This window comes from Cupressus sempervirens, chromosome 6 (assembly GCF_028749045.1).
Source record: "Cupressus sempervirens isolate cs-2001-9-10 chromosome 6, ASM2874904v1, whole genome shotgun sequence".
Taxonomy (NCBI): domain Eukaryota; kingdom Viridiplantae; phylum Streptophyta; class Pinopsida; order Cupressales; family Cupressaceae; genus Cupressus; species Cupressus sempervirens.
In genome coordinates, this window is record NC_143123.1 from 212,588,218 (window position 1) to 212,610,170 (window position 21,953).

At 33.0% G+C, this 21,953-nt stretch overlaps 1 protein-coding gene across 1 annotated transcript; it reads right to left on the reverse strand.

Annotated features, from left to right (window-relative positions):
* Positions 1-17,894: 17,894 nt before the first annotated feature.
* On the reverse strand, positions 17,895-19,202 carry LOC149552012 (histidine-containing phosphotransfer protein 1-like). Its single transcript, XM_089790165.1, has 6 exons — positions 19,077-19,202; positions 18,794-18,924; positions 18,606-18,674; positions 18,275-18,346; positions 18,066-18,138; positions 17,895-17,945 (listed from the first exon to the last, which is right to left on the reverse strand). Exons 1-6 carry the CDS (start codon positions 19,134-19,136, stop codon positions 17,895-17,897), a joined length of 456 nt encoding a protein of 151 aa, XP_089646291.1. The 5' UTR covers positions 19,137-19,202.
* Between the last annotated feature and the right edge of the window lie 2,751 nt (positions 19,203-21,953).

The following is a 21,953-nucleotide window of genomic DNA, read 5'->3' on the forward strand; positions in this document are numbered from 1 at the left end:
GCACCAATTCTCTTAAAAAGTGATATTTTATAGCAATATGCTTTATTTTGGAATGCATTACTAGATTCTTTGATATGTTGATTGCACTAGTGTTATCACAATATATAACAACTAGATCTTTGATTTCTACCTTCATTCCTTCCAACAGTTGTTTGAACCAAACAATATTAGAGCAATTGACTACTGCTGCTACATATTCTTCTTCTACTATGGATTGAGAAGTACAATTTTGCTTCTTACTTGTCCAAGATACTAATCTTTTACCAAGACAGAATGCTCTACCACTAGTGTTTTTTCTATCATCGAGACTTCATGCCCAATCAGCATCAATAAATACTTTTAAGTCCAAGTTGCCTCCAAGTTTGTACTATAAACCATAGTCTTCAGTACATTTCACATACCTCATGATTCTCTTGATTTCCATCATGTGATTTTTTTTAGGATTTATTTAGAATCTTGCCACTATTCCAACTGCTAGAGCAATATCAGACCTTGTGTGAACTACATACTACAATTTTCTAATTATTAATATGTAAGTAGTCTTATCTACTTCTTTAGAATCATCATTTTTAGAAAGCTTATTATCTAGTAGACATAGGTGTTCCAACTAGTCTTGAATCTTCCATTCCAAATTTCTTTAGTATCTCCTTGATATACTTAGATTGAGTGATGTAGATACCATTCTTGTTTTGTTGTATTTGCAATCCAAAAAATAATTTTATTTCACCAAACATGGACATCTCGAATTCTATGCTCATTTATTTTGAGATCTATTTGCATGGATCATCATTTCCTATAAATAAAGTATCATCAACAAATATTTCTACTAACACAATCTTCTTATCTGGTCCTTCCTTGATATACAGACTACTATTATCATTAGCCCTTTGAAAAGCAATTTGTACCAAGTAATTATGGAGTCTTTCATGCCAAGATGTGGGAGCTTGCTTGAGACCATATAAAAGCTTTGTGTAGTATGAAAACTATGTCTCCTTTGCTAGGATCTACTAAACCTTCTAGTTGTTCAATGTAAACTTCCTCATCAAGAATTCCATTCAAGAATGCAGGTTTAACATCCATTTGGTATACTTTAAATCCTCTATGTGTTGCATATGCTAGTAAAGTTCTAACACCTTCAAATCTTGCTATAGGAGAAATTTTTTTTCCATAGTCAGTACCTTCTTCTTGAGAGTAACATTTGCATATCAATCTTGCTTTGTTTCTTGATACCTTTCCATCTTCATTCAGCTTATTTCTAAATACCCATTTTGTACCAATTACATTTTTATCCTTGGGTCTTGGAACAAGAGTCCAAGATTTGTTCTTCTCTATCTATTCTATCTCTTCATTCATTGCTTCAATCCAACTTTCATTTTCTAGAGCATCTTTAACACTTTTAGGTTTAAATTTAGTAAGTAAACATGTACCATTCAATTTTTTTTTTTGTTATTGTTCTATATTATTTATCTCCAATGATCTGATCAGGTGCATGATGTCTTCTAACATATCTTGATAATACATGATCCTTGGTCTTTGAATAAGTTCCATCATCTTCTTCTTGAATTTTAGTTTCAATCTCGGGTCCTTCTATCTATTATTTGATTCCATTAGGCTCAATTTGAACTAGCTCAATAGCCTCTATTTGTGACTCATGTCCTTGTAGCTTGGGTTGCACTATCTATAACTCAATAGTTATTAGATTTTATAGCAACTCGAGAGTTGAAGCATCTTTTCTTTTAGATAGATTAGGAAGGGTGTCAGGTTCATAGTAAATGAATCTTCTGTAGTCTTTAGGTACTTTACTGCTTTCTTCTTCATTCTTTTCTACATATTCATCAATTTTGGCATGTGCACTTTCTACAATTTTGTGAGTAGATAAATTCAAACATATGTATGCTTTGCTTTTGTATGAGTATCCTAGAAATATGCCTTCATCACCTTTTACATTAGATTTTCTCTTTTCTAGATTCTTTCAATATGTAACATTTGCTACCAAATACCCTCAAGTAACTTACATTAGGTTTGTAGCCATACCATAGCTTATAAGGTGTCTTGTTTGAATATTTCTTCAACCAAAATCTATTCAAGGTATGAACTACAGTGCTAATAAATTCCTTCACAAAATTCTTTTCAATCATTAGGGTTCTTGCACAATCCATGATAGATCTATTTCTTCTTTCTACTATACCATTCAGTTGTGGTGTACTAGGAGTAGATACTTATCTTTTGATTCCTCTTTCAATGCAAAAATTATTGAATTCATGGGAAATAAATTCACCAGCTCTATCTAATCTTAGGCATTTCAACTTCTTTCTAGTTTCTTTTTCTACTTTTGCTAGATACCACTTGAATTTTTGAAAAGCTTTTGATTTTTCTTTTAGGTACATTATTGTCATCATTCTAGCGTAGTCATCAACAAAAAGAATGAAAAACTTTTCTCCATTATATCTCTCTATTCCAATAGGTCCACATAAGTTTGTATGAACAATTTCCAAGACTTCTTTTGACTGATAGTCTTTTCTTTTGAAGCTTGTCTTTCCCATCTTACCAATTTGGCAATTCTTGCATAGACCCATGTTAGGCTTCTTCAAATTAGGAATACCTCTTACTCTTTTATGTTTTCTTATCTTAACTGGATTATCAAAGTTCACATGACATATTATTTTGTGTCATAACTAGCTTTCTTCTACTTGAGCAATAAAACATGAACAATCACTAAGATCAAGATAAGATAGATTACCTTTTGGTTGCTTGCCATAACCAACCAAATTTCCTTTCCCATCTAGTAGTTTGGCCTATCCATTCATGAATTCTACCTTGAATCTAATGTTATTCAGCTATGCCACACTTAGTAGATTATGCTTTAGTCCTTCAACCCAATAAGCATTATCACACACAAGTGCTTTTGTTAACAAGATGCATCTTTTTCCTTTTATATTACAAGGTTCATTATTTCCAAATCTTACACTACCTCCATCATAATACTTCATATGCTCAAAAACAATTTGTCACCAGTCATATGATGTGAGCAACCACTGTTAATAATCCATAAAGCATTTTTTTTAACATGAGATAAAAGTGCCATCTTATCTTCTTCATCATCAGATTCATCTTTCATAGCAATACAAACCATTACATCTTCACTGTTATCAGAATCTTTAGCTATGAAACAAGATTTCTTTCCTTTGTCCTTGAAGTTCTTATAGTTCTTGGAGTCCTTCTTGCCTTTATGCTTGTTACCTTTTTTTTCATCCTTCATTTCCTTATTTGGACACCTAGCAGTAATGCGACTGATTTCTCACAAGAAAAGAAAATCAAAGGAACTTTACCTTTTGTACTTCCCTCTTACTTTGGAATACTTCCTTGTGAGTAGGGCTTCAACAACTTTAAGATCACTATCTAAACTTTCTTCTAATGATTAGTCTTCTTCACTTCTTGATTGACTGGATTTTGACTTTTTACCCTTTTCTTTGAGTGAGAGTTTAGCTTTAAATGTGGATTAAATATTCTTTGAAGCAGGAACATAGTTATCATAATTTTCGAACTCAAAAGCTATTAATCTTCCAACTAGAGCATCCAACCCTATCTTATTAGCTGGATCACATCTCATTTCTTGAATAAAAGATACTCTAATTTCATAAATGGGAAGAAGAGTTATAGTCACTTTACTTACAACAGTTTCCTCCTTGATGTCTCCTCCAGATGCTTTGATTGCACTTACACTAGCCTCGATTCTTTCCACATATTTTTCAATGTTTTCATCTTCTCTCATTCTCATTTGATCAAATTGTCCTCTATGGCTTTCTACTTGGATCTTCTCACATTGTCATCTCCTCCATAGATATATTTCAGTTTGTTCCACATTGCAAAAGTAGTTTTTCAATATTTTACCTCACCAAATTCAGCAAAACTAAGAGCAGATGCAATATCAATCATCATGATATTATGATTCTTCTTTTTAGCAATATCTTCAATTGATAATCTTCTAGTGGGAATGTAATATTCAACATCAAGATACTTGCAACCTGAATTACTGATGGTAGCCAGATGCAATCTCATAAGTCCTTGCCATGTTGCAAATTGTCTTTGTTCAGCTTGGGGATCTCTCTTTCATAAGACATCCTTATCTTTAGCTTAGGTCCTTGGAACCTTCTTTGCAAGCACCAAAAGCTTTGATACTAATTTTTGGAAATATAAAAAGAGCAACTAAGAGGGGATGGGTGAATTAGTTACTACAAAAATAAATCTCAAATCCCTTTTGATGTCAGTACAAAATGCAAGCAAATAACTAAATATTGTTGAAGCTTAGTAAACACTCAGAGTGTTGCAACTCGGTAGTAACTAGATTAGCTCGATAAAAGATTAACATAAAAACCATTAGATGTTATTTTTGATTGCCATTACTTTAACTTAGTTACAAACACATAAAGTAAATAGCATGAACACATTTGATACTAAGATTTAATGTGGAAACCCAATTTGGGAAAAACCACCAATAGCAACTAGTTACTAATTTTCACTCTTCTAAAGTGAGCCCTATTAGGAGCCAATCCTATTAAAGGTTTCAAAACACACTGTTAGGTGTGACCCTACTAAAGGATATAATCACCCTGTTAGGAGTAGCCTAGTTAGAGGTCTTGATAACAATTCAATGGAATTGCCACCTTGTTAGAGGATTTTCAAATAGCTAATAAGCAAACTCTATTAAGAGATTTAGATCACTACTACAATGGTTTGAGAGTAACAATGAAATGACCTAATTTGAATGCAACTTAATTGCTAATTTTAGATCTTTATTCTAGCTTGTACTTGATCCTTCTTAATCAAATATGACTTTATTATACCAAAAGGATATTGTGCTTATCCTTCAAATTTGCTTCTTCAGCTTACCAATAGATCTTCAATCACATCACCATAATTCCCACATTCTCTTGCACTCACACTTGCACACTTGCTTACGTATTTTGAAATCACAACTTGACCTTATACTTATACCTTCCATTTTGTCAAGTTGGCTCAAATACAGATTGCAATAATTTATATTTATCACCTTAGTTAGCTAGAATCAATAGATAGATCAATTAAACTTTATACAACAAAATAGGAAAATCCTTTGCTAGCTGACCCTACTCAATAGAAACTAATTCTGAAGTGATTTCCTTTGTTAACCAACAAAATCTTGGTTAACACTACAAACTTACAAAAATCCTTTAGCAACCAAGTGAGCTCAGTTAGCATTGGTTCCATCCAACTTTCCTTTGTTACCCAAGTGAACTTGGTTAACACTTTCTTTCAACAATTTTTCCTTCGATGCCCAAGTAAAATTGGTAGGCACTACCTTCTGAACTAGGCAAACATAACAGCACTCGGTAGACACTGAGAATTGTCTTCATTGCCCAAGTGAGCTTGGCATATACTGATGGATAATGATTATGACATTTTTGTAACATCAAAGACAACACACAATTAATCAATTGTATCCAACAATATGTTAGTGAACTTGTTATATTAGTGAGAGGATAGGAAAATGAAGACATGGAAGGTGGGTGGGGGGTAGAGAAAGAAATGAGATGAGCCGAAAAAGAAGAAATGACAAAGTGAATGGAGAATTGAACTTTATCTGAACATAAATTTTTTATTAGGGGCATGCTTGAAGGAATTCTTATTTAAGAGTTGTAGGAAAAAGGTTGGCACCTTCTATTGTAGGAAGTGTTACCTATTGTGTGTTTGAAACTAGCTATTGAAATTGCTACAGGAAGTCATCTTTCATTTGGGATTGTTTATACAACTTTAGTTGATTTCCATTGACTAATAACTTGAAGTCTACTAGATCAATTGTGGTTAACTTGACAGCTTCATTTGCAAATACATGGCTTATTTCATAGGGACACAACCATTGTGTCTATAGCTTGCTTGGTATGTCTTTAAATTTGGAACCATAAAGTAATGCCCAATCTCCAATTTGAAATTACTTACTTTTAATGTTGGATTCGTGCCATTGTTTTCTTTTTCTTCTATATGATTTAAGTGTGTTCCAAGGAAGACTTGTGCATTTCATTTAAAGAATTAAGATGCAATAAGCACTCTCAGTACTACAAGAAGATCAATGTTTAACTCCAATGTCATTCTTAAAGTTTTGTGTTCAAATTTAATTGGTAGCATTGCTACTTTTCCATAAAACACTTCGAATGGTGTGAATCCTTTGGTGGTCTTCCTTTGGTTTGTTATGCCTAGATAGATTCTAGTAGTCTATTGCTCTAATTTCTATAGTGCAAATGAACTATCTTTGTTAAGATGGCTTCTATCTCCCCATTTGTAACTTCTACTTGTCCATTAGTTTGAGGGTGATAGGGGCTTGATTTTTTATGTCTGATATTATATTCCTTCATGAGTTTTGTGATTAGATTCAAAGCAAATTAGGCACCCTGGTCAGTAACAAATTCTCTAGGTATTCCATATTGAGTAAAGATTTCTTCATATAGAAATTTGGTAACTTTTTGGTCATAGGCATGCTTCATGGCTTTGATTTCAACCCATTTTGTCAGGTAATCAATGCATAAAAGGATATATGATTTCCCATTGGATAAAGGATCTATTGGACCAATGAAGTCCATGCCCCATTTGTCAAATTTTTTTAACACCATTTGTGGATTGAGAAGCATTTCATCTATTTTTGTTGTTCAACCCATCCTTTGACATTTATCACACTTTCATGTATAATTGGCTACATCTTTATGAAGTGTAGGCCAATAGTAACCAATTGTTAAAATCTTTAGCACTATTTTTTTTGCTACAAAGTACCCCCTACATAGTTCATTATGGCATGCATGTAGAATGTCATATGTCTCATCTTCTCATACACATATCCTCATAACTTGATTAGGTCTAGTGTAAAATAGTGTGTTATCAATCCAAGAGAAATGGAAGGATTTCTCTACAAGAAACCTCTTATCCTTGTACGAGAAATGTGTTGGCATTTTATTAGCTACAATATAATTAGCTATATCTACATACTATGGGGTTTGGACAACAATATGAAATAAATGCTCATCTGGAAATGTATCATCTATCAAAGTAGTATCTCCTTCATCATGGTGGATTCTAGATAGATAATCAACTACCACATTTTCTTTCCTAGGTTTGTCAATGATTGTGATATCAAATTCCTGCAAAAGAAGTAGCCATCTTGCTAACCTACCTGTAATGGCAAGTTTGTTCATGAGATACTTAATTGTTGCATGGTCAGTATGAACAAATATGGGATAACTAGTTATATAATAAGAATTTTATAGTTCAACTCTTATCCATGAAGACTCTTACTGATATAGTAGATTACATTTTCAAGATGTTGAGATTTTTTTCCTAGGACTATACTTATGGTATAGTTAGAAGCATCTATATATGTTTGAAAGGGAAAAGTCCAATTAGGACCCCTAAGTATTGGTGCAGTTGTCAATAGTGACTTGAGTTGCTGGAAGGAGTCATCAAATTCTTTTCTCGAGGAAAATTTAGCCTCTTTGGTAAGCAAAGTATATAGAGGACTAGCTATCTAACTAATTTTTTTGATAAACCTCCTATAATAGCTAGCATGTCCTAGGAAAGATTTGACTTCTTTTTTCTTTGTGAGAGTAGGGAGTGTGAGAATTACCTCTACTTTTGTAGGGTCTACCTAGATTCTAGCTTCCAAGATAAAATGTCCCAATACCACTTCTTTCTACATCATCAAAAGAATTTCTCATTGTTAAGAGATAGGTTGTGTTCTTCACATCAGATTAGTACTTTCTCCAAGTCTTCCTCAAATGTGACACCAAATATAGTGAATTCATCCATGTATATCTCCATGCAATCATGTGATATGTTAGTGAAGATGTTGATTACAGCTCTTTAGAAAGTAGCAAGTGCATTGCACAAGCCAAATGGTAATACAAAATAGGCATAGGTACTCCAAGGACATGTAAATGTGGTTTTCTCTTGATCTTCTAGAGAAATAATTTTCCAATTGTATCCACTGTATCCATCTGGAAATGAGAAGTATTTCTTCCTAGCCAAAGTATCCAAAACTTGATCAATAAAGGGTAAAGTGATCCTTCTTCGTGGCATTATTTAATTCTCTATAGTCTACACATATCCACCACTTTCCTCCTTTCTTAGGTACAATAACTAATGGTGATACCCATTTGCTATTAGAGATTGGATAGATGAATCTAGCATCTAACAACTTCAGTAGCTCAATCTTAGCTATTTAATGCAATGTTGGATTTATTCTCCTCTGAGGTTGATGAAGTGGCAAGCTTCCATCATTGATGTAGATCCTATGGGTGCAGAGTTTAGGGCTCATTCCTACCATATCCTTATAATCCCAAGCAAAGCCTTTTTCATGTTGATTGAGGATCTTGGTTAACAATTCCAATTGTGATAGGGACAACTTCTTGTTTACATGGAGGTTATGACTAGGAGAAGGTTCCACAAAAGTTGTTAATTCTACCATTGACACTTTCGGTATTGGACTTGTAGCTACTTCACTTGGTAGTAATTGGTCAATTATCTCAAGGCTTGCTAGGTAGACATAGTCTTCATAGGTACATAGCATTAAGATAGAAATTTCATTTATATCTCTGGCCATTATACACTTGTTGGTAAAAATGCTCTATACTACATCATCTTCCTCCTACATTTTCATAAAAGAGTGTCTATGCAACATCATGAGATGAGCTACAGAATTCAGTTCTTCCTCTTAATCCCCTAAATCTGACCAAATAGGTTCTCCCAAGTATGGTTGGGGTTGGGCAAGTGGATATAGCACTAGCTTCCTTATGGTTTGATGATTTGAAATTATCATACTGCCTAATTTGCAACTAATTTTATCATTGGTGGTGGCTAGCTAGGGTCTCCCCAATATGATAAGATAGCCAACAAATTTTACTTTGGGTGATATGATAAGAAAATCAGCAAGGTATTCCCATGAATCTAAAGTCACTATCACATCTTCTATGAGACCATTTAGAGTGAAAGTTGAACTATTAGCAAGTTGTAACACTGTGGGAGTTATTATTAAGCCTTCCATATGTAACCTATGCATTGTATCTTTAATAATCACATTTATTGCTACTCCCAAATCAACTAAAGCATTTTTTATAGCATGTCCATTTATGATTAGATTAACTACTAGACTACTAGGATTTGAATACTTTGGTATCACTACCTTCCTTAACATGATATTTGCTAATTGCCCAACAACATGGACTATTTGAGGATCTTTCTTCTTCTGCCCTGGCTTCTTAAGGCATGCTTCCTTAATAACCTTTTTACATGATGAGATTGGTGCAAGGCTTATTTGACTTGTCTAACCCATTTTAAGTTTTTGTTAGCTCAACTTGATTAGGAAGAATCACCACTTGCTAGTGATCTTGCCATTTCCTCAAATTTTATTCTAGTGTCCAATCCATACCTTGGAGAAGTCCCTATTGACTTTCTCAACATCAAAGGCCTTTCCATTTCTTTTGTATCTATTATGGCATCTTCTATGTTTTTTCTTTACCTAATAGTGTTTGACCACATGACCTATCTTGTGTCATATGTAGTAGTTTTCCTTGTGTTGTTCCATTGTCTTGCATGGTTTTGTTGAGTTGTCCACCATTTTCACTATGATGAAATATTACCATCATTTCCATAGGTGAAGTAGACTTGTCTCCTGCTCTTAGGAGATAAATGGTATGATCTAATACTCAATCCACGGTCCTTTTCATTATGACCATACATATCATAGTAGTAGCAGTATTTTTCTTCTTTAACTTCATTTGCAAGATCTCCACATTCATGTGTATTATGTCCATATAGGTAATATCTATAACATAGTTTTCTATTTGTATCATTTCTACGTATTGAGGATCACCTATCCCAATACTCAATTAAATTGTGTCTTATTTTACCATAGCAAAGACAAGAAATTTTTTTTGACATGACATACCTCTCTTTTTTGTCCCTTATTTCTTTGTGGTATGTGATTCTTTTGCCTTTGAAGACTCTCCTCTTTAAGATGTATGGATTCCTAGGAGTCCTAGACTATTTGATCTTGGCATCTCTCCTTGAGTGTTTGACTATACCTCCACCTTCTAGGTATTTTCACTTGGCTTTGCAATCCTATCACATTCTTCCTTTACTAATTTGAGTTCATCCATAAGCATACAAATGTTCTCTTCCATTTGTCTATCTTCCTCGGTCATAGCATTTAGCTATTCTATTTGATCATGATCATGCTCAATTAATATGTTATTTTCTTACATTACATACATATGCTCTTCCTCCATGAGAGATATCTCATTTTCCTTTTCTTTCACTAGACCATCATCTCATTTTCTTTCTTCCTAAGCTAGGCTTAGTTATTCGTAGGCTTGGTCCCTTTCTAGGATAGCATTCCCTTTCGCATTCATAGTTTCACCTAATCTCACTATGGAATGTTCACGTTCCTTCTTTAAGACCTTGATCCTTTTTTTAGCTTATCATTCTCATCCATGAGTTTTGATATTACTTCTTGTGAATCTTCAAAAAAACTTTTCTCTTTGAGATTCACTATTAGATCTTGGCACTCTCTGAGCTTTCTCATTAGCTTCTTTTGCTTAGCTAGGGGTTCTCTCAGTTTGTCCTTTAGATTCTTGATAGTATCTAATGATTCTTCTAGCTATCTCCTAAATAATGCAATTTGATCTTCCCCCAAGTCATTAGGCTTCTAGTTATCTGGGTTTGTGCTTTGATACCAATTATTGGTTCTGACCATTATTTGCAAGGGGGAGGGTGGGGGGTAAATCAATACACTCGCTTTTACAACTATCGATTAATGCAACAAGTTTTTTCACACATTTTGTTACTACCTAAGGAAATGATAACTTCTATGCAATAAAAACATATAATATCCCACATAGAAGCATAAATTAATGACATGTTACATGGAAACTCCTAGTGTGAAGGTAAAAACCATGGTGGGGGTAATTTACCCACTAGCCTTTCCTTACAAGAAAAAAGGTACCCTATTAAAAATGCTTACATATATTCCTTTTGAGAATACATCCTATTAGAAATGAGACTAACCTATTATAGGAATTACAGTCATCTTATTAAGGCTAGCTTGTCAAAGGATTTAGATCTCTTTGTAAGAGATAACTTGTTAAAGGATTTCAAAGACTTATTATAATTATGCCTTGTTAAAGCCTTGCAATGGACATAATGGTTAGAAAGAAAACTAGTGGGTTTGATCTAAATAATTGGTACACCTACCCTGATAGATCCTCTGTTATGGCTTCTTTAAGATGCGTTGATCTTCTCTTACTATTCTGGCTTGATGAGCTTCCTCTAGCCATTACCTCTCTCCTTATCATATACTATAAACCAATCTCCTATCACAGAGTATTCAAAAATGTCCTCGTCTATCAATGTAAATCTTTAGTCCACATAGTTGAAGCAACAATGATGTTCTTGGCTCTTTCTCTAAATAATAGTCTTCTTCTCTCCTTGCTAGCAAACAACTATAGAAGATTGCAGGTGATCTTTAAATCATGTCCACTTCTTGTGGATGGAAGCCCTAAAGGATATCTCACTCAAACTGTAGTTTGAAAATTTGAAATGCACATTAAGCATAGTCACAAGACACCCATGACTACCTATCCATAGATGCATATGCTTGTAGGCCGGCTTGTCCATCTGCAGATCTACAACTAGACTTGAGTCCTTGCGTGCATTATTCACATTCCATCACTTTTCTCTATTCCTTTTCTTGTCACATTCACACTTTATTTTGTATCATCGTAGTAATGATGACTAAGCTATGACCATTCTCCCTCCATGCATTCCTTTACTCTTCAACCTTGATTGGTATGTCAATCAAGGTGGATGCACTCACAAAACTTTATTAACTTATGTTAATAGGTTTCCAATCAATGAAAACACTTCCTACTAAATCAACTCTCTATTTCTTTGCTCACTAGTTCACCCAGTTGATGTGACTTAGTCCAACAATATGAATACAAATTTAACATAGAATATTAATTATATTTCTAATTATGAGTAGTATGACTATAAATTATATATGTTACCTATTTTCCTTATGTTAAATAGTTAATATGTATGTTTTCCTTTTAAGGTATAGTTTTTTATTATGTAACAAAGATTTTTTATGTCATTCCATTGTAAAATGAAAACTTGGTATTTTTACATTTCAATTGGAAATGTTTAAAGTTTTAATTTTCTCTCCAAAGCCTTTAAAAGGAGGTTGTTTAAGGGTTTCATACCTAACATCATGTTGACTTAATGTTTCTAAAGTTAAAAAATAATATTGAGCCATAGAGTTGTCTAGAAGCAATGCACTTATTATTGAAGAGATTAAATTTGTTGCATTAGTTACTAATTCCATATTGTATGTTTAAGAGGAAAATGTAGTTTTAGTCATTTTAGAACTAGTTTGAGTTGTAGGGTCCCATTCTTTACATTTATTTATGTGAACTTAGATTTACATGATAGTGGAAAACAACTATAGAACATTGAGAATAATATCAATCCTTGATTTTAGTAATGTCAAAAATGACAGACATTCAATGTTCTTTTCATTGTTGTGCTTGTGTTCAATGCCATCAAAGTTTGTCTCAAGGAAGTTGTACATAAAGTATGTATCAACAATAAAGGAAAGAGAATAACAAAAAAGGAACACATTAGTGGCAAATATTCACCAATTGGAAAATATTTCTAAGTATATGTGACTTCAAAATTGGTGATCAAGTGAGACTGAATTGGGTGATCATACTGAACTAACTTTAAATTTTTTTGCTCAAATGCAATTCAATTCAAGATAATTATTATTAATTAATTCAATCCATTCTAAGGATTTCTCCAACAGAATCTATATTTTCAAACAATTTCTTTAATAGTTTGCCTAAAATTTTGGAGGTTTGTCTTAATTGACAACCATTTTCACAAATGTATGGTCAAGATTTAAGATAAGGGCACGTGTTAAATTATTTAGATTTCACATTTATCTCTATTTTGGAGACTTTCTATGAAATATTTCATCCTTTAAGACTTTGGCTTGAACTAGATTTGACAATGGATGTGTGTCTCTACTTTGGGTACTTTTTGTGAAAAAAAAAAACTTTAAGAGTTTGGCTTGAAATAATATTTAGTTCATTGATCTAGGATCATTAAAGGGTTACAAAAATTTGGGTTAGTATATGTCAAATAATATAAAATCAACTTAGGATTCCTCATTAAAATATTTTAAATCAAGCTTTTGCAGGCATTGCACCAAAAAAATTGAAGGGGTTGGTCCTCGATCCTACCCTATACTGCAATAAAAATTGCACCAAGGGTGCTACCCCTGAAACATCTATTGAATAATATGGGGAGAAAATGCAGTGATAAAAGTGGAGATAATTTAACATTCAAGTCATAAATTATAATTAATTAGGATATATATAATAATAATGGTGAAATGATGGTTGCTAGATATTTGAATGTACCACATATTTATTTAATAATGAAAGATTCACTAGAATTTTGTAGAATTTTCATATGATTGAAAAAAATCATATATAAAAACTAATATCTTTTAAAAAAAAAAAATTCCAACATATTAATTCATATTAAATTTATATCTATGTAACCTTATGTTTCTTAAGTTTAGCAGATATTAGATGCAAAAATGAGCTCAAAAATCCAAAGTAGAGATAGATCATGTAATAGACTTCTTGGTCATGAGAAGGTAATCTTTAGAGAGAACATAAGTGTTTCCATAGCACTAAGGATTTCCACTATAACGATGGTATTATGTTAGACTGTTATGTCCATTTTGATAGGTTTTTAAGAGGGATATCATGTGGCAATCACCACATCACAAAGCATGGTTTCAAAACAACATAAAAACCTTTATATGAAATATTATAAAAGGTAAGAGAGGAGGCAGAGTTTGAGTGAGACATCAAAATTTTATGAAGAGAATCAAGATCGTGGGAAACCAAACACTATTAATAATGTGAGATGACAGTCATAAGAACATTTTGAGTCATGACATATCACACAAGAGACATGTTATGATGACATATGAAAATTGTGAAAAATGTTGCTAAGTGGGTAATCAAAAGGTGATACATGATAGACACCATGGTAAAAATGTAAAAAATAGCTTCACACTTAAAATTTCGCTCAACAACAGTTAACATTGAGTGACAGTTTTTCTCAGCAACAAAAGGTTCCAAGTGACAAGCAATGGGTCTCGAGTGAACTTGACATGCTAAGGAGCCGAGTGAGCTCGGTAGTAAAGGGGGCTTGACATAGTGGATGCTGAGTGAGCTCAACACAATGGATTTCGAGTGAGCTCAACAATAAGAGGAGAGCTTGGTTCCTAAAAGGAACACTGAGGAGGCCGAGTGAGCACAAGATGAGCTTAGTTAACACATGAATCGAGCAAGTCAATAATAGACTTACTTTCTGATTTTCTCCACCATTAAAACATAGAGGTAATAATAGAGACTTGCATAAAAACTAAATCCAATATGAAACCAATGAAGATAAAAACAACCATGACCCAAACTTAATATGCCTTCTTGCTTGCTTGCATTCAACTGAGTTAAACTATTACAAAATCTAGGAGCATTCGGCTTCAACGAGAAAAATACAAAGTACTTCAATTAATAAAACTAATCTTAAACTTACAACACCTTAGCTGCATACAATAACGCCTAGAGAAATCACTTCTTCATAGGACAAACAAAAAAGAAACTTACAGAATGATAGAGAGATTCAACACGTGTTGTTGCATACAGTAAAACTGAACCTTCTTTCTGTTCTCTGAAATCTACTCTGAATATTCCTTTCACCTCTGCTCTGATCTACTGATTTTCTTCCCACTCTGCTCTCTACTCTACACTTGCTCACTTCTTCTCTCTCTTCCTTAATCAAATGAATGAGCTTCATCCCATTTTTCTTGTATTTAAAAATGTTTTCCCTCTCATTTGGATTTTCAAACTCACCTACCCACATTTAAGTTTCAGTTTGTTGCACCTACAAACCATCAAAGTGGTAGGTGGATGTAGGGCTCCGGGAACAATCACTGAAGTTTCAATATTTCAACAAAAGAATAAAGGGACACTGATCTTCTTGTTAGAAAATAATAGAAAAACAACAAAAGGATAATAGAACATACCAATATACATGCAATAGAAATCTAGAAAATACACAAAACTCAATTTAGAGATCTAGTTGTCTTTTATTAATCAATCACCAACAATAATATTACAGCTTTAGATTTCCACCACACTACTTTCAAACATTGAAGGTATAAAATATCTGAGTCGTGAAAATAGGGTGCCAAAACTCAAATTGAAAGACCAAATTGGGCACCAACCTCTAGACGGTTCCCAAAGTCAAACTAGCTAGTAAATGCTTCAAGTACTCGTAAGTAAACTTATCATGCATGGTTGACACGATGCATCGGCATTGTTGATCTCATTTAAGATCACCGGTTCATATTAATTCCGGGAGAAATATGAAAAAGGAAGTCATGTGAACCAGCAGAAACCTGAAATATTGCCACGTGTCTGAGGACGGCATGAGGACAACGATGGAATGGTTACCATAAGATGACTCTATCCCGGTAATAGGAAAAATAAGTGACAAAATTATAGAGATCGGCTATAGCGATAAAAGGAGCATCAAACCATACAAGTGCAAGAGTACCTAATCAAAGAAGTGGACAGTCAAAGGGTTTGAACAAGGTGAGATTATTTCAAGAAGCCAAAGGGATATGACGAGTAATAACGGCAGGAGAATACATGAGAATACCACCTTGGCAGTCTAAAAAGAAATTGATATTCAAAAGGATAGGTATGTCTCAAGTACAAAGATAAAATGTATGGTGAGGACATTTCCAAGAGTTCTTGAGATAGTTATGCATGTTTTAAAATCACTATGTGGGTGGAAATGAAAAGATAGAAAAAAGATAAAAGTCAGGTTGAGTGGAGAACAAGCTAATGAAGACAAATAAAAGTGAAGGAAAATAGCATAAACAAAGATAGAATTGATAGCTAGGATGGTTTTGATCATGTTATAGACCTCCTTAACCCTTCCAAATGCTTGTAATAGTCAATAATATTGGGTTAAGGGTCTTCATAGTTTTTAATGAGCATTTAATGTCTAAAGCATGTTGTAAACCCATGCTTGTAAAAATCTCCGACACAGGTCAAGTCTGAAGCATGAATCCAAAGAGGCTTATTTTGAGTCCACCATCATAATGGTGCATAGAGCGCATGACCTTAAATGTGCAAGATTACGCATCGTTGTTTTGTGATATTCCATTGCCATATTGTAAGTATGAAGTTTATTTTGTTTCAAATATTTGATCGGATAGTCATAGCTTAGCATGTGTTTAGATGAGTGATAGTAAGGATTTTGTGAGAAAATGATACTCATATCTTCAGCTTGTCCTAACAGTCATACTAAGAAGATATAGAGTAATTGTAAACACACGGTCATACTAAGATATAGAGTAATTGTAAACACGGACAAGTGATTGACAATAAATTTTGATATAATTAACCAAAGTAAAAGGGTTAACTGTTACATGACTGTTATAAGAAACTTTGCCCTCAAAGTTAACATTTCTCATCTTGCCTTGCATTCAAAGGATTATCCCTTACATGCAGAGGCTTCTTATTTTTCTTTGCATTTTGTACCTTGAACTCTTGTTTGGGGTTTTGAAGACTATCCTATTAGGAACTACATTTCTTTCTGCCTTTATTGTCATTCAATGATGCTCACAATTGGTTTTTGAGGTGACATAAGGAGAAAGAGGCATGCAGAAATATTTGAGCAGCAAAGAAGTGAATTTAATATAAAAGTCAAAAGATACTTGTTATGGCTTTCATAAAACTTTTCAAATAAGTTGGAAGTTTTTTAATTGGGAGAACAGTTATGACATATTATTATTAATGAGAAAATTTTTATAATTTAAAATATTACACATAATTGAATTGATTAAATAAATATAATCAGCTATATTATATCTATATTTTAATTAATAATTTAGTTTTCCACAACAATTCTATTGAGACAAAAATGGAGGTCAAAATTGGAGGTCCCAAGCTTTAGCTTGAAAAAAGATCTGTGAAGAGAAAGCGCAAGGAGGAGACTTCAAGTAAAGAAGAAGGAAACCTGGTGGCTTCCCAAGGGAAAAGTGAGACAATGTTTGTCCCCCAACCCTTCCCCTTCCCCCACAGCTCAAGGAGTGTGTGTTGGGCCCTCGGCCTTTGGTTTCTGATGGCTGTTGGTGGTGTCTGCTGGTTCAGTGTGGTTGGTGCAGTGTTGGGTAGTTGGTGTTCGTTGGTTCAGTTGTCACCTTGCTGCTGGTTTGTGACTTTTTGGGGTTACAACTTGGTTCGTTTAATGGATCTTATCTCATGTCTAAGAACTTATGTTTAATTTGTTGTGAGAGCTCGAACCCATTCCTGCTTTACTTAATTAGAACAAATTTTTAAAATTGTCTCAATATAATATAACAGTTTAACTGTGGTATTTTTGTTATTGTCATTAAAATTCAAATTCTTTAAAATAGGATTGAAATCTCCTATTTGTACGTAACCTCACAAATTTTAATCTAAGATTAAAAATATATATATAATTTAAGATAAAATTGCAACCCATGCGAAAAAATATGCATTATCACATATATAGAGATTCGAGAAGAGACAGTCACAAATTGTAAAAACATAAGGAACATTAGACTTTCCTAAAACGGTGAACACTCATTGATTTTGATCAAAGTTTCAGATGTCAAAAAAGAACATAACACCGGTCTTCTAATGCGAAGGTGTTATACAAGCGGGAATCATAAAATATTGATGTCCTGCTGGTTATCCTCAATTTGTCACTGCAATCGTCCCACCTGCACTCAGTATTTGTCCCTCAATCTGCAATGAAACCAAAGCCCATTTTAGATCTTGAGTGCAAAAGAATAACACTATCAAATGTGACTTTCAGTTAATATTTTAAATGCTGTTCGAGTTTTAAAAAGTTCAAGTGATAATCGCCTTAAACAGATCTTCGAGCTTCTCCTTGAGAAGATAATACTCCTGCTTCACTTGTTGCAGACACTGCAAGCACCTGCTTTTTAAAAAATAGAACAAAAATAAATGACTAATATCTTTTACACCAGCAATTTTATCATACCTATGTTATATAACACTTTAGGAATAATTTCTGTTGGGAGGACTTAAAGATCTCAGGAAGAAGGGTGTACCCATTTTTCTTTTTCTCTTGACAGAAGGCACGAAATGTGATGCATACGTTCTTAACTCTATGTGCACCTACACTGCTCATTTCAAAAACAAGGAGGTAATATAAGTGATTGAATGGTTTAAACATCATATACTAAGCTTAATTTTTAGACTAAAAGTGTTAAATAGTTAGGAACGACTTTTTTCTTAAGCTTAATTCTTAGCTTAGTATGTGACGTTTAAGAATAGTCCAAAAGAAGATGATATAAACAATTTTAAAAACAATAGTAGATCTCCAAATGAAAATGCTTTAGACAATATATATGTAATAATGGTGGAGAGCAATTTGCATACCTTGAGCTGCTACCCTTGAAATGATGCAAATGGGCATCCAGTTTTTTATAATCCACTGGCTCCTTATTCCTGCATATTATCATAGAAACATTTTTTAAGCCATAAACATCTGTATTTGATAGTTGTGGTAGCTTATTTCTGTGAAGTGAAGCATAATACATATTAGAGAACAAGTATAAAGAACATACAGTGTGGTCTCTAAGTTATGAAGTAATTTGAGAGAGTCATCAAAAAACAAGGTAAGCACTTCTTCAGCAAAACGGGGATTGCTTTCATCCTGCAGCTGCTCCAGCTGACTATATTGCTCATCAAGGAACCCCTGCAACATAACCCAAATAAGCTTTACTGTGCTTTCCTATAAGACTCTCATAAACTATCATTAGTATACAAAACCTCACACAAGCCAGGAAAATAAGTAAAAAGATTTCAAACAATTGGATAATGTGTAATATTGAAAACAAAATTCTCAACCTCCTCATAAAGAAAGTTGATAAGATTATTGTGCTGTTGTTGCAACTCAACAGTAGCCATACTCAGGTTTTACAAAAAGAAGAAACAAGTGTGAAAATTATGAAGGTAATAATAGTAAGCTTCTTCTGATGACCTAAAGCTCATGATCAACTCTTTGTTCTCCATATACTATTTATAGAGTGTGGATTACATGGTCTTCAGCCTTTATTTCTCGCCCCCAAAAAGTAATTTTATTTATTTATTCTATACGAAGGATTTAATGTCTATTATTCTGCTCTGGCTTTTCGCATGGCAGGTGCTTTGTTTCTGTTAATCTACAAGGATTGATGGATGCCCATTAAAGTTAAAGGTGAATATACGAAGACTTTAGTTTAAGTTATGCTCATAAGCTTGCTGTGTTTCAGAAACAGATGAGACTTATTTCACTATAAGGGATAGTTGACAAACAAACAAACAAACAAACAAAAAGAGATTCATTTATCCCCATTGCAAGGTATTCTTTTTCAAATGATTGTACACATTCGAATCTAAGATCTATCAATGCGTGCCATGTTTAGAATATCAGACTTTTCTTTGAGATAAAAAGAAGAATCTAATTCCATTTTATTTTTATTTTCTGAGGATGTCAACATGTCCCAATGCAATTTATGGAAACATTTGCCCTAGATTCACCATTGTCCATTGTGTTCTGATAAAGAAGTTTATCTCCTTCCATGAGTTTGGTATTGAACAACTTTCTCAGCTATGTACCGTCTAAATAGCCGGACATTCTCTCAAACAGAATCTTGATTGCAAGAGCCACCAATGGAATAGACACCGCTGGAATGCAACCAATAAGTCAAATGTTTCCTGTTTTGCACTATTGCATATGTAATGCTTTTCAGGGGAAGAAATACCAAAGAAGACATGTACATGCAATTATTTATGTTTTATATAATTGATTTTTCTTTTATTTTAAGATGAAAAATAATTGTTTACTAAAATGTGTTCTGGATTCATAAGGGTTAGTAGAAGCTGGTTGGAAAGTTAGAAGTTTAATGTGAATAATAAAGATTTTGTAGTCAATCATGGTTTAGAAATGACTCAGAGGAACAATATAGTTATCTTCTAAATTGGAAGTACATATATCAAAATAAGGAAATAGGAGCAAAGAAGATGCAATAAGAATAAGTAAATAACAACTATATTTATTAGTGTGAATGGGATTGAAATCAAAATTAAAAGGATTGAGATCATGAATCCTAGTACCAAAGTATGCTACTTAGTAATATTTTATTACCACTTTTAATATACTATTTCATTTAGCCATGGCATGAGTCTAGTACAAAACTCGATTTATCATTTAATTTTTCCTCCACTTTCATGTACATGAAAGTGTATGTTATAAGCATAAAAAATAAATATGAACATTCTTAGCCAACATATATATATATATATATATATATATATATATATAGAGAGAGAGAGAGAGAGAGAGAGAGAGAGAGAGAGAGAGAGAGAGAGAGAGAGGCACTAATAAATGATGTTATTTCTATAAAAATCTATATAACAAGTCTTCATATATTCTCTTTGATTTGAGAACTTTATTTTAATCTACAAAATCACATAACTCTAATGAATCAACTATTTCTTGGTTCATAATTAAAATAAGCATACTATATGTACACATTTATTCTAATTAAATGTACACATTTAAATAAAAAATGAATTACTACACATGCATACATATATCATACACACTTGCATGTACATATAACCTATACACACATTTATACACATGTACATGCATATGTATACCATGTGTGTATGTTAGATATATGCATATGTGTACATATATGTGCATGCATGTATTTATGTATGCATGTACATGTACCTACATATAAATTTATATGCATACAAATATACATGTGTATATGTAAACATATATGTGTACATACATACATACATACATACATACATACATACATACATATATATATATATTGTTGGAAATATAAATGGAGTAATTGGGGGGGGGGGGGGGGGTGAATCAGTTACCACAAAAATAAATTCACAGATTCTTTTAGATGTCTGATAAAACTATTTACCGCTGTCACTCGGTAAACATACTTAAAATGTTGTAACTTGGTAAATGCAATGTATGTTACTTATTACTAATCTTAAACATTCACAATGATTAACATGCAAGCATAAAAGAAATAACATGAACATATGAGACACTAGATTTAACGTGAAAATTCAATATGAGAAAAACCACCAAGTAACTAGCTACTGATTTTCACTCTTCTGAAGTGAGCCCTGTTAGGAGCCAACCTGGTTAAATGTTACAAAACACACTATTAGGTGTGACCTTGTTAGAAGATTTAATCACCCTGTTAAAAGTGGCCTTGCAAGATGACTTTAGAACAATTCAATAGAATTGTCACCTTGTTAGAGAATTTACAATTGGCTATTAAACCAACTTTGTTAAGAGATTTTGGAATCACTGCTACAATGGTAAAAAAGTAACCATGAAATGACCTGAATGAGATGCAACTAAATTGTTGATATAGATCTCTGTTCTGTTTCACACTAGATCCTTCCTGATCAAATATAACTTTGTTGCTCCTCAAGGATATCTAACCATCCTTCAAATTCACTCACATTTTCTTCTTCAAACAATCAATACACTTGGATACTCACTCATCCATACTATAGAATCTCAACTTGACCTTTTATATATACCATTCAAATTATCAAGTCGGCTCATTTACAACTTACAATTACCAGTAATCATTACCTCACTTAGTTAGAAACAATACTTGAATTAATTAAACTTTATAATCCAAAATCAAAGAAATCCTTCATTGGCTGACCCTGGTCGGTAAACATTGTTCC

Excerpts from the sequence above, each read along its gene's own strand:
- LOC149552012 (XM_089790165.1), bottom strand. The coding sequence starts at position 19,136 with ATGGCTACTGTTGAGTTGCAACAACAGCACAATAATCTTATCAACTTT. Across the intron at positions 18,925-19,076 it reads TCAACTTTCTTTATGAGGAG|GGGTTCCTTGATGAGCAATA; the intron begins GTTGAGAATTTT and ends GTTATGTTGCAG. Across the intron at positions 18,675-18,793 it reads CATAACTTAGAGACCACACT|GAATAAGGAGCCAGTGGATT; the intron begins GTATGTTCTTTA and ends GATAATATGCAG.